The following is a 13,724-nucleotide window of genomic DNA, read 5'->3' as shown; positions in this document are numbered from 1 at the left end:
TGTGTGTTTCTGACACTCCCTTATCATGAATGTTAGATCTCGAGTATAGCCCGCAGGATCGGGAAAGGAAGGTAGAAGAGAAGTTGCGTGAGATTTCCCTTCGCTAATATGTGTGTAATGGAAGGCACCAGGAAAGTGAGAATCTGCCTGTTTTCTTTTCTCCTGTCTCTTGTGTCATTTCTCTGCCAGACCAGGACATGACCTTGGATGGCTGACTTCTAATGAAGTGACATCTCTGTGGAAAGTTTTTAGTATATATGTAGGTATTTGGGGGCTTCTTTCATTTCTTACCTAGTTTGTGTTTTCTTAATACTTTATCTCTAAGCAATTTCTGAAGGAGACAAGTTTCAGGGAAAAGATATTGAAAATAATCAAATCTGGTCTGAGAAATTATTTATTTTCTGTCTTCGCTATGGGGCACTTAAGTCAATAGTCCTTTCCTGATTATGTTTCTACAATAGAAGTTCTTTTGAGCTAATATAATCAGTTTCTTGTTCTCTTGGATTTGTGGAATGGGGTGGTAGGAGAAGAAATTTCCCTTCTTTACTTTGCTCGTTCGTTCTTCCTCTTTTCAAAGAAGTTATTTTTTAGTATAGCTATATCTATCCATCCCTCGAGTCCCGTGATTTGTTTTGGGGGAAAAATAAAAAGAATCAGAGCAAATGGAGTCAAAATGAAAAGAACCAGTTAATAAGAAGCTATGCTTCCCCTTTATTTTAATATCCGAAGTGGTAGGGTTGTAGGAGTTTGAGGTTTAAAGCTTCCTGCAACACTTACATGCGTTTAATCCCCTTTGAGTTTAGGAAGTAAATGTTGTGTGTCGTATTGAAAGTTCCAAGTAATTTATGGTGACATTGTGATCTAGAAAGCCAACTTCCCTGCTTTTAGTTCAGAATTCTTGACATAAGTTGGCAGGCTGAGTGATGGACTGAAGGAGGGGCAGTTCCCTTCAATCACAGTCACCAGTCCTTTAGGACAAGCCGTAGTGTCATGTGGCTCTTTATCCATGCACTTGTGAGTCCGGTTCTCTGCGCTGAAGAAGCCGCGATGAGAATCCATCCTTTTATTTTTGTCTTCTCTATTGAAGGACAATATTATGTCTTAACTCTCTAGAAAAGGACAGTGAGGAAAAAAGAATGAATGTAAAGTTTAGGTAGACATTTCTGTTAACACAGAGCACTCATTTTTATTATGAAATTTACAGTTCATTTTCAAGGTTGGCCAAAGAGTTTTCAGTTAATGGATCTGGAAGTGGTTTTTTTTTTCTTTATGCATGTATTTGTACTTAACTCTTTAAAAAAGTTCTATCTAAATTTAACATAAATTTAAACATCCAATAAAATCTAGTTAAAGTTTTCATTAAGGTAAAGTCTTGTTGTTATTACCACTCTTCTTCTCGCCAAAAAAAAAAAAAAAAAAAAGAACTCCCCAGTATGTTTCTGCTTTGTGTATCTTGATTTTGAGATGTGGCTCACCCGCCCTGGGGCACGCGAGATGGGCTACAAGAGAGGAGGGGCTAAGGGACAGTTTAGGTACCGGGGACCAAAGCATCGCTCAGATTGAAATAGGGCGTGCTGGCCTCTCAGAAGAGGGGGGTGTGGATGGCTCTTCTTGGGTGGGGAGTGTGGAGGCAGGGGCACACAGTATCGTGATCCAAAGCTCAGGCCCTCCGTGCAGACTGCTGAATGAGAATCCCACCCCTACCTCTCGTGAGCTGTGTAACCGGAGAGTTTTCCTAATGTCTCTGTCCCCCAGTTTTTTTCACCTGAAAATGAGATAATATCATTTCCACCTGCACAGGCTGTTTGCCTGGGAGAGTTCCTGTCCAGCACTGAGCCCAGCTCCAGGAGCACGGGAAGTGCTCGGTCACGTTGGCCATTGTGTTAGCTCCAATTTTTATTCACAATTTTTAAATGGTTCCACATTCTTGCCTTGGGACCCTACTGACCCAGTGTAAGATACCCGAGAAAGATCTTCCCTTTTCGTTAAAACGATTAAACAGACGATAACACGGAAACTCATTTCTCACTTGCTGCCAGAGTCATCTCAGATTTATGTGTTGTTTTCTGGGATTTGTTCTTTATCTGAAAGAGAGTCTAGGCAATATTGTCAGATGAAATTGATTTTTTTAAAGCACCCAAATAACTTGGACGTCGTCCAGAAGGAACATAGGTTAGAAGCTCCTGAGACGGAAATTACATTTCAGGGGAATTGATGTTTAGTTAGTAGTGCTCTGTTTCGGCGTGAGGGTCTCATCGGATGGAAGTTCATGTATCCAGCCACCATTCCATTGTCTGCTGGGCTGCAGATACAGTAGGGAGCAATGCACGCAGCTCCCCGCCCTCACAGACCCTGCGTCCCAGGGAGGACGACAGCGGCAAACACGGTGGTCCAGAGAGATGACAGATAGGTGAGGTGCCACAGAGTGACCCCAAGGAGGGATCTGGCAATGTCTGGAGACCTTTTAGGTTGTCACAGCTGGGGAGAGGGTGCTACTGACGTCTCGTGACTACAGGCCAGCTCAGCATTGTGCAGTGTACAGGAATCTTCCCCTCACAACCCAAACAAAGAATCATCGGACTGGTCATGTCGGGAGGACCCAGGTTGAGAAACTGCTATAAATGGTCTGGGAAGCTTCAAAGAAGGAAAGGGGGCATTTGGGCTAATTTGGATTGAAGTGATAAGGAGCTGTCCCTGCCAGGATTTGGGAAGAGGAACCAAAGTCCCCGAGGCAAGCGTAGGCCATGGGAGGGCTCTCGTGGGTGAATTCAGCACTGTGGGTAAATAACAGGGGGTTTTGTGGCCGTCATAGGAGTTATTCACGTTACCCAATGGGCGTTTGAGTTACTATGCAAGTTTGGACTCTGTTAATTGTTTTGCATTTTTTCTTGTCTGATTTTATTTTCCTCAGAATTATGGCCTTGAAACCGACAATATGAAGAACTTGGTTCTGAAATTGCGAGCCTCCTCCCACAACTTACAGAACTACATCAGTAGCCGGCGGAAAAGCCCCGGGTATGACGGGAACACGTCCCACAAGCCCCCCAATGAGTTCCTGACTTCCGTGGTGGAGCTCATAGGCGCTGCCAAGGCCTTGCTGTCGTGGCTAGACCGGTGAGTGATGGGTGTGCTTTGGTGTCCTGTGAAAGGAGGGCCCGAGGTGCACAGGGGCCTGTACTCCGTCTTAGGGGAACGGACCATGGTCCCTTCCTTGTCCCTTCCCCGGGAGCTCTCGGTTCTGGATCAGCGGTAGTCTTTCAAGCCCCCTTTGGAAGTTCCTAGAAAGTGACTAGCAGGAACAAATCAACCTCAGCCTAGAGAAGAGTGAAACTGAGCTAAAGTTGTGTTTTGCTGAGGTTAAACATTCATGATTATTTGCTTGTATGAGGGCTGTTAGTTGACTTCTGAATGGATTTCTCGTGGCTCATTTTTGATGGGTTTGTGTGTGTTTTCTAGCACGTCTCTATTTTCTGTTCAGATTCCCGTTTTATGTGTAACTGAAAAAAAGGGGGGTTACATAACACATAATTTAAGGTAGCTTGTTGAGATCTGAGCTTGTCAGCATATTCAGCGTAGTGTGGGGTCCCAGTGGGTTCCCCTCCTGTATCCTCACACTTTTGAAAGAGGATTTTTCTTGCTTTCCAGGGCCCCTTTCACAGGGATCACGGATTTCTCAGTCACGAAGAACAAAATCATTCAGCTTTGCTTGGACCTGACCACTACAGTCCAGAAGGTCAGTATGCCACGGTCACCTCCTAATCTTTTTCTCTCCCTGTTCCCTTTTCTCTCGTCTTCAAAAGGTTGACATGCAGGCATGAAGTACCATTCTTTCTCTTTCTTCGTATTTTCCTCCATTAAAATTGGGGAGAGATGAAAGCCTTTGGAGACACTGTATAGATGGGTCCTGAAAAAATAACCATTTCAGGCCTTTACCTCAAAGGCTACCTTCTCTTACCTTAAAATAGTTGAGCTAATTGTCCCCTTTACTTTCTCTGAAATGTGACAGAACTTAATTTTTTTAAATAGAAATTCTGGAGTAACTAATTTTCACTATAATCTTTGTTCTTAGTTTTCTTTTTGACCTCTTGTGGTTGGGCATACCAGTCAGGATGAGCTAGGTTATGATGCAGTAACAAATAACCTCCAACCTCAGCAGTTCATTTCTTGATTATCTGCATCCAAATGGGTCGGCCTGGGGATCTGCTCCGGTCCTCCTTGCTTCCCGGCGTAGGCTGGCAGAACAACCAGCATCTCGTGTTCCTCGTCCCCTGGCAGAGGGACAAAGAACCGTGGAGGATTTCACACCGACAGATGTTCTGGTTTGGAAATGACATGTGTCAGTTTCCCGTACAGCTCCGTGGCCAGACCTAGGACCGGGCAGATTTATTTCAGTCAATCAGTAACTGATGAGTTTCTGTGGCCTGAACTTAAAAAAGAAAATATTATTAGACCATCAGCTCTTAAGGTCACTTCTTATCATTCCCCTGGCACCTAGCAGACACTGTAAACTATTTTTGAATCGAGTGGAGGCTATAAAATGGAAGGAAGAGGTTGTCCTTTTTCCAGGTTCCACTTGTTTCTAAAATTCCGATTCCACATTTGTTCCCACTGCTGATTTGGCAAAATGTAAAGAACGTGCCTTCCTCAACCCTGCCGGTGCCGTACAACAGGTGCAGCTCTGAAAAGCCCCGTGCCTTCTCTTTGTTCCTAGAATGTGAGGCGTGACGTCTGGCTGTGTTCGGGGCAGCTGTTTGAGGTTCGGTCTTCAGCAGCCATTGAACTTAAGGCGCATGTGACTTTATCATATGCTTTCGAGGCCGTGTTCTTAGAAAGGATCTTGGAACAACTAAAGTGGCCCTGAGTTTCTGCTCTTTTTTACAATGTGGAAAGTCATTCTGACGAAAACAGCCTGATACCACTTGTGATAAATTGATCACACAGCCACCGAGTCCTGGCATTTGTGGTGGAAGACATTTATTTCTCTGACACCTTAAGCTTTCTATTCCTTCTCAGTTTCCCCCTTCCCTCTATATTCTGCCTCCTGTTTTGAGTTTTTAAAGAGTTTTCTGGTGATCAAGCAAGATGACAGTTAAGAATTAAACATTATAATTAGCAAATGGGAAAGTTTTGCTCATGGATATATCAACTGATGGTTGTTGACACCGATTCAATGCCAACAAGAATCTCCAGTTTGGGGTGCAGGGAGGAAAGAAACTTTGTTCAGGGCAGAACAGCTCAGCTGTGATACAGCGGGGCTGTCAGGCAGCCATGGGGCCAGGGCACTCTCTGGCGAGACAGCTCTGCTCCTCTCCTTGCAGGCCTGCCCCACTCTGCTCCAGAGAAACGTCTTCGGTGTTGCAGTTCAGCCGGGGAAAGGCAGTCAGTCTTCAGAGACAGGTGGAAAGAGCAAGGGCCTTCTCCTGAGCCAGAGGGGAGCTGGTTCATAGAGACATAAGTCCCTGCCCCTGAGTCCTGATCAGTCTGTCCTCAGGCAAATGAGGACTACAAATCCTCTCAATTTGATTGGTTCAAGAGGCATGAACAGAATAGAGCCACTCTGGTTGGTCAGAGCTGCCCAGCTCCAGCTGGATAGGGGAAGCCTTTGTCCTGTTGGTGGAAAGAGGATTCCAGGTCCTGGTTTACAGGGCTGGCTCAGAAGGCAGAAACGCCGTGCAGGCAGGCAGTTTAGTGCAGAGGCGTGTAGTCCAGTGCAGGCTTCTCCCTCAAGTGCAGTTGGAGTAAGAGACCATGTGTAGAAATGGCCACTAGGCTTTGATCTTTTAAAATTTCAGCCCCATTAGCCACTGGAGCCCTTTTTAGTAGGTATCTTCTTTCTCAGGGTCCACAGGTGCCTCTGGGTTTTATTTAAAAGGCCCTAGACCATATGACTGATTCAGGCTGCCCTTGCTATAGTGTAGGGAGAGGGGAAGAAAGTGCTGAAGCCGAAGGCCGAGGTGGCGTTTGTTTTCAGAAGATGAATCTGCTTTGCCTGATCAGGTCGATACTGGCTTTGTGTAGATAGTTGGACTAATCCTTCCATAAATATTTATTTAACACTTTCTGTGTGTCTACCAGTGGGAATATCCGTGAATAAACAGATAAAAAAGTCCTTGACCTCATGGAACTTACAGTCTCTGGGCAAAAGAGAAAAGGAAAAGATAAGTAAGCAAAATGTATATGGAGTTAGATGAAGCTGGAGGAGTTCTGAGGAGGGAAGGTACAGGAAGTATTGAGAGTGGAATCCAGTTTGAGATATGTGGCTAGAGGAACCCTCACTGTGGAGGTGACACTTGGGCAATCCAACCCGACGGACTGTGCTTGTCTAGACGGAATGAGCTTGCCGCCTGGTCTCAGGGGGTGGTTTCCTCGTAGCCGTAGAGCCGATTGCTATGGATGGTGATAAAAAGACTTCCCCTGGAGGCTGAGGTCTGGACCGGGTCACGTCAGGAGGGCACCCACGGAGCCTCCCCCTCACACCAGCCCCTGCTTACTGGGGCCTCACGACGCCTGGCATGTCATTAGGGGTGATTTCTAAATGTCTGTGTAAATGAATGCGAGAACACTTCTGACAAATAAGCTGATGAGAATTTGTCTCTTAGGGGAACTTGAACCCAAATTTAAGGAATACAAGAGGTATTGTTTTTATTTGTTTGTGGTTTATTTTTTCATTTTGTTTTCCCTCTGGTGTTCATTGAGCATACAATTCAAAGACAGATAGGTTCAAATCCTGTCTCTACCTTAATTAGCCCTGGGACTTTGGAGAAGGCACTGAAAATGTATGAGCCTCAATTCTTTCATCTGTAAAATGAAAATGCCAGTATTTACCTTACCAGATGAATGAGTAGAATTTCTACAAGGTATTGAGAAAGAAAAAAGGGGAAAAGTATAATAAGAACAAATGGTGACCAAAAGCATTTTTTAGTGTATGTATATATGTACATGGAATATTTATAAACATCCAAAAAACTATACACCAGGGGCTATATTAGCATAGTGGGCAGTTTGGAAGAAAAATTGAGTTTATCTTAGTTGGGAAAGAATTGAAGAGGAAACATGGGGGCCAAGCCAAAAAAAAAGGAAAAGAAAAATATATTTTTTTTTTACAAAACGCGTATTTATCACACTTATGTATTCATGTAAAATCAACATTAGAGGAATAATATATAATCTTTCAAAAATAATACCTAAAGATCATGAGGAAAATGAATGATATATAACATATGCAAAGCACTATGCCCACTTAAGAAACAGCCTATCATAGGAAATATAAAAATCTTGCCTGGTACTAAGCTTCTGGAACCAAATTTGATGTTTTAAGGAGAGGAAGTTAACAAAGGTGTTTCTATTATATTCTGGTATGTTTTGGTTTATTTAAATTTAAACAGTTTTTAAGGATTAAGCCTGGCAATATATAGGGATCCAGTACAATAATGCCCCTTTTTTATTACAAAATATTTTATGACAAAATCATAAGCATGTCATTCTGTAACATCACAATCATGCTCAAGCACACCATATGGCATTTTAGGTGAAATATTTGAATTAAAACTATAAAACTATAAATTATTACACCCATATTATTGCCCTACCAACCACACTCAAGCTGGCATTGCTTCTGCCAGACCCTGTATAAATATATGCAGGAGTATTATTTTATAAACTTAGATTGAAAAACCATTATTAGCTGTCGATGACCCTGCATTTTCTGTAGTAGTTGGAGAACACAGGAGCTTTGACAAGTGGATTATTGGTTCACGTACACGCACGTTAGAAATGACCATTTGTATTAAATAATTACTTGAATGTCTGTTTCGGTGTCTGGGGACTGGCAGCTGTAAGACCGAATTCACCCCACCCTCTCTTACAGCTGGGTGAGCCGCAGTTTTTCTTTGAACATTTTGGCAGAAGGTCTATTGACTTGTAGGAGGAAACCCCCCTTTTCCATTCATTCCTTTTACCTGGGGACCCGAAGCAAGAAAGGTTGCATCTTTATTTCCGGTGACAAGGAACTTGTTCTCCTGGAGTCTTTTGTTCTTTGTGTCCCTGTCTGCGAGGACAGACACTTGCTTGTCCCTTTGTCCTTTCTCTCTTCCACATGTGGCTCTTTCCCTTGCTTCTTTCTTGCCCCTTCCCCTGATGACAACGTGTAAGTCTCCCGATTTGAAGGAAGGCTCTGAAATTCTGTGATTGTACATTTGTAAGGAAACTGCACACTGCTTTTAAGCGTTCAGCAGCTACAGTCCCACACCCAGTCGTCCAGACAGATCCTCCATCCAGTTTTCAGGCTGTGATTTCAGGTGAAGGAAACTGAGGTGGGAGGGGATTGCAATCGATACTGTCAATCAATCCATCCTCCCAAAATTGCAACGACACGAACGATGGAATCCCAGTGGCGGGGGTGGGGGGGGGCGAAATGACAGTGGCTGGTGCTGACTTCCGGTGTGGAAAGAAATGAGAAATGTAAAGCCCAAGAAAGCAGAGTTGGGACAAAGGTAGCCATGGAAGCAGGCGAGGAGCAAGGCAGGAGGCCCTTTCTTGAGCGCTGGTTGTGCATCAGTCATGTGCTGTGTGCTTGACCCACAGTGACATGAGTTCTCAGAGGTAGGTCCTGTCTTCCCTGGGTTACCGAGAGGGGACCAGGCGTGGAGAGGTCCAACAGACCGCCGGAGGCTCCTCAGGCAGGCAGAATAGGGAAGAGTGTGGAGGGAAGGGTCACCTGTTGGCTGCCCAGGCAGGGTCTCTGCCAGGCAGGCTGCCCTGAGTCTGCCGATCCAGGTGACTGAGGAATGTGACAAAGCTTAGCCGCCTTGTCTGGCTCCTGAGGACGTGACTTGGTTCCAATACTCCTTTTTTCCATCCCACGGCCTTCATGCCAAACAACAAGAAGTCACGCCTGCAGCTGCTTCCTCTCAGTAGGGATGGGTGTGGGAACCGACACGCATGATGATGGAAGTTCGAAGTGAGCTCTTTCACATGCCGACTCGGGCCAGTCCGGGAGGCAGAAGAGTTTCTTTTCCCCAGTGGCCCGATCACCACGGAGAGAAGCTTCTTGGATCTGTCAAAGAATCGAGTCTCGGGAACCGTGAGGTCACACCTCGGGCCCTGGTGTAGAGGGAGCCACTCTCTGCCTGCGGGCAGTTAGGTCGAGATGCTGTCAGTGCTCATACCACTTTGGGTTTGTACAGAAACCCAGAAGTGCAAATTATTAGCTCCATTTCTAGCATAAGACCACATGAGTACCCTCTTTTCCTGAAGTTGACGTTTATTTAATAATTCTGTCCCTCAGGCGGTGCTAACAGGGGGTGGGGCCATCACAGTAGTTGCTAGTCGCTCGCCCTGTGCAAACTGGAGGAGGAAAAGCACATTTTTGAACTCTATTACTTGTGTTTTACAGAGGTTTTCCCCACAATTTGAATTTATATCAGACTCAGGCATGTAAAAATGCACTTCTAAATTTCTTTTTCTGAGCCTTTTCTTACTTGGCTGCTCTTTTCCTGAGAGCTGGTGTAAATTTGGGGAGCAGTGAGAAACTATGACTGTTACTCACATTTTTGCCGAGTAGAGAAGATTTTAAAATACTTTAAGAAGACACGGAAAACCTGATTATAAAGTCACGTAGGGTACAAACGGGTAACTCTTTCTATATCCCCACTCTCGCATGACCTAAAATGACTTTTTGATTGAAGGGAAATGGACAATTCCAGCAGAGTTGATTGATAACCTTTGTGGACATAAAGGAATGAGCACTCCCATAGAATGTCCCAGTTTGGGGTTATACCTAATGGTGCTGAGTAAACTCTGAAGAATGCAGCTGGTCTCCCTTTCCTCCTGCATGTTCTCTGCCTCCTGGATCAGAATCCTCTGCTGCAGACGAGTTCCAGAAACTGAGAGCCACACACTGGCCGTTTCACTTCGGCTGCTTCTCTGCACAGGACAATGGCGGTTCCTATAATCAGCTCACTGGGTTCATGCAGTTTCAGGTCTTTTGTTCTGAAGCTGAGTAAATAATGCTTTGCATTCCAGCCCTTCATTGAAGGTCATTAATAGCATACCTCAAGACCGCTTTTTTGGCACTGTGTTAAATGAATGTTTCGTCGAACCTTTTTCATCTTTTAAGGGCACAAATATCTGATTTAATCTCAGTGGTGCTTAAAATAAACTTTTGTGGCTAAGCCCTTATTTGAAAGCTATTCTTATAGGCAGGCCCAAAGCTAAAGACGCCTGGCTGGTTGGCCCAGCGGTAGCTCAACCCTGGGTCACATTTGGGAGCCATCGCCAGGTTTGGGGACTATGACTTATGGCTTCCTGCTCTCCACAGAGTCTGGGGAGTAGGTGGATTTCAGCTCAGTGACCGTTGTAGGTTTTCAGGTTAACAATCAGTCAGACGGGTTCCTGGGATGGTAAGCTCCTTGGGTCAGGATTGAGCAGAACCTTAGGAGGAGTCAAATGGCTGTTCCATCCTCCTTGGCCCCTTCTGTCCGTCTAAGTCTCTCCTCGGTCCTTCTGTCCAGAACGGCTCAGGCTGCAGGGTGGGGGGCGTGTCAGGGTCTGCTGGCTCTAGGAAATGCCTAGAATGCTTAAGCCAACAGTTTTTGAAAGTTTTTAGTTCTTATACTTAGTTTTTCTTTTTCTTTTCCCCTTCTTTAGGACTGTCTTGTAGCAGAAATGGAGGATAAAGTTCTAACCATAGTAAGTATGTGTTCTCAAAATTACTGTAAAATTCCTTTTTCCAAAACAGTGAGAATTACTTTCATTAAAGTAAATGCACTGTGGTCAGTTAATTCAGGATATACTTTGGATTATTGCCTTTGGGATATGGGTCCATTCATTTAGATGGGAAAGACAGAATAAAAGTTATTTAGCAACAAGACCGACTACTGTGAAAATTCCTGTGCTGAACTTGGATATATTGAGGTCTGTCTTTTGCCTTTTTTTTTTTCTTCCCATGAACATTTCATCAGTGTGCAGTTAGACATCAGTCGATAGCCAGTCTGTTAATTGGGGTTCTGCTGATCTGCAAGTTTTGCCTTAAGACCATTTCAATTAAAACGAATTCTTGGCACACACTTGGTGATGGAGGGGGATGTACTGCGACTGTTGAACAGCATTTTGTAACCATTCATCATCACTTCCTCCTTTTGACACAAGCCAGCCTGTGCTCTTTTGATAAGGCCTTCCTCGTACTGATGTTGAGGAATTCAGCAATGAAACCGCTATAAATATATTTTCCATAAATAGAGAGGCTAAACCAATGGGAGGAGTTTAAAAAGTGTCACTTGTTGGATCTCCCCCTTGGAAAAAATTTTACTCTTTGGAATTTCCTGATTTTTTTTTGTTTAATTTTGCAAGTTTAGATGGATCTGATTGCGAGAAGTAACCGCATGTAACCGCTCTGATTTCTATGCGGAGACCATTTCATAGGGAGCCTCACCTTGTCATTAACATTTTATTTTGTCAAGGTTCGGCATTCAAAGAATGTGAGCATCATCATCATCATCAGAAAGATCGTGGACCTGAATTCAAAACATAAAACAATAAAATCCTAGAAAAATCCCCAGGAGATGTTCTAGGTGACCTTAGGTGTGGTGATGAGTTTTTAGGTACAATACCAAAAGCGTGAACCATGAAAGAAAAATTGCTAAGGAGACTTCATTAAAATTTAAAACCCTGCTCTATGAAATGCAATGTTAAGAGAAGAAAAAGATAAGTCCCAGATTAGGAAAAAAAAATACTTAAAAAATCCCCACCTATCAGATAAAGGACTCACATCCAAAATATACAAAGAACTGTTGAAATGCAATAATAAGGAAACAAACAACACAATTAAAAAGTGGGTGAAAGATCTGAATGGACACCTTACCAAAAAAGATACACAGCTGGCAAATAAGCATCTGAAAAGATGTACAACATCGTGTTTCATTAGGGAGTTGTACGTTAAAACAACGAGACGCGTCTGTACCCTTAGTAGAATAACCAAAGTGCAAACCACCACACCACCAAATTCGGGCGAGAATATGGAACAGCAGGAGCTCTCACTCCTCGCTGGGGGTGCAAAGTGGCGCAGCGCCCGTGGACGACAGTGTGGCAGTTTCCCACAAACTTGAGCATACTTTTACCCTGGGGTCTAGCAGTTGTAATCCTAGGCGTCGACCCAAATGAATGGAAAACCTACAGCTACAAAAACTTGCACAGAATATTATAATGGCTTCATGCATGATTGCTCCAGTTTGGAAGCAACCAAGATGTCCTTTGGTGGGTGGATGGATAAACAAACTGTGGTCCATCCGGACATTTTTATAGCTGAATATTATTCATCAATAACAAGAAATACGTTCCTCAGTTATGGAAAGATCTGGAGAAGCCTTACATGCATATTACTTAGTGAAAGAAGCCAATCAGAGAAGGCGGCATACGGTGTGACGATGACTATTTGACATTCTGGAAAGGGCAAAAATCATGGAGGCTAAACAATCAGCGACTGCCAGGGGTTCATGGTGGAGGAGGGGAGAGAGATGACAAAGTGGAACACTGGGGATTTTTAGGGCAGTGATGTTATTGTGTATGATATTGTAATGGTGGACACATGACATTATGCCTTTGTCAAAACCCATAGGACTGTACAAAAGAGAACCCTAATGTCAACTGGGGGCTTTAGTTAGTAATAATCTCTCAGTGTCGGTTAGTCACCTGTAACAAATGTAACACGCTAATGCAAGATGTTAATAATATCCTGTTATTATTAACTATGTTATTATATCACTGTTGGAAGCTGGGTGGGAGAGAAAGTATATAGGAACTCAGCACTTTCAGTTCTGCTTTTTAACCTGTCAATAATTGTGTCCATATTTGGTGTGCGGAGAATATGAATGATCACTAAAAAAATACAGGTAGCTGGGAATCAATTCTCCTTGTCTGCCAAAAGGGGGTTCCTGCCCAGCCTTTGCCCTTTAGTGGTTGTATATGAGATAATACAAAAGCTGCCCTTTTTAGACAAAGCTGAAAGGGTGACGTCATTCCTACAGATGGCAAATACGGAGTCCAATTTCACCGAGCAGTGGTATCGAAAGGATTGCCGACCGTAGCTAAAGATTATAGGTGAAGTGCATTTCTTTCTAGTGAACAACCTGAACTTACAAGCAACATAGAGACAGGCTCCCAGCTAGAGAGCAGGCTGACAGCTGTGGGTGCGGGGGAGGCGGGGAGGGATGGAGCAGAAAGGAAAAAGGACTCATGGACATGGACAACGTGGTGGTGACTTTGGGGGGGGCCAGGTGGGTTATAAGGGGGATAAATGGTCATGGAAAAATACAATTAAAAATTTTTAAAAAGAAAGAAAATAAAATTCAGCTTGAGAGAAAGTTGGGGAGTGGTTGAGCCTCTCTTCACCTTCTGCCTCTCTGCCTCCAGGTCAAGGTTCTAAATGGCATCTGCGACAAAACGATCCGGTCCACCACAGACCCCGTCATGAGCCAGTGCGCATGCCTGGAGGAAGTGCACCTGCCCAGCGTGAAGCCTGGGGAGGGCCTGGTGAGGATTCTAGCAGCGCTTGTTTTGTTTTCAAATAGTAACACGTTGCCATTCATTAACCTTTTTTCACAATTCCATATTGCTTTCACTATAATTCCGAATGGAATTAGATTGTCTTCTATCATGTAGTTAGCAATTTGCCATCTTGAACTGTCGATACGTTTTTTTCCTAAGATTTTATTTATTTATTTATTGAT

At 43.9% G+C, this 13,724-nt stretch overlaps 1 protein-coding gene across 3 annotated transcripts in view; it reads left to right on the top strand.

Annotated features, from left to right (window-relative positions):
- CNKSR3 (CNKSR family member 3) overlaps positions 1–13,724 on the top strand; it is a 77,607-nt gene that overhangs the window by 46,106 nt on the left and 17,777 nt on the right. For all 3 annotated transcript variants that reach the window (XM_045842750.1, XM_045842751.1, XM_045842752.1), the window contains exons 3-6: positions 2,912–3,114; positions 3,646–3,733; positions 10,648–10,689; positions 13,408–13,527. In XM_045842750.1, the coding sequence (XP_045698706.1) occupies positions 2,912–3,114; positions 3,646–3,733; positions 10,648–10,689; positions 13,408–13,527 (453 nt within the window). The remainder of the gene's footprint in view (positions 1–2,911; positions 3,115–3,645; positions 3,734–10,647; positions 10,690–13,407; positions 13,528–13,724) is intronic.

Source organism: Phyllostomus hastatus, unplaced genomic scaffold (assembly GCF_019186645.2).
Source record: "Phyllostomus hastatus isolate PE091 unplaced genomic scaffold, TTU_PhHast_1.1 phas_contig_40, whole genome shotgun sequence".
Classification (NCBI taxonomy): Eukaryota; Metazoa; Chordata; class Mammalia; order Chiroptera; family Phyllostomidae; genus Phyllostomus; species Phyllostomus hastatus.
This window is presented reverse-complemented; position numbering and strand designations above follow the sequence as displayed.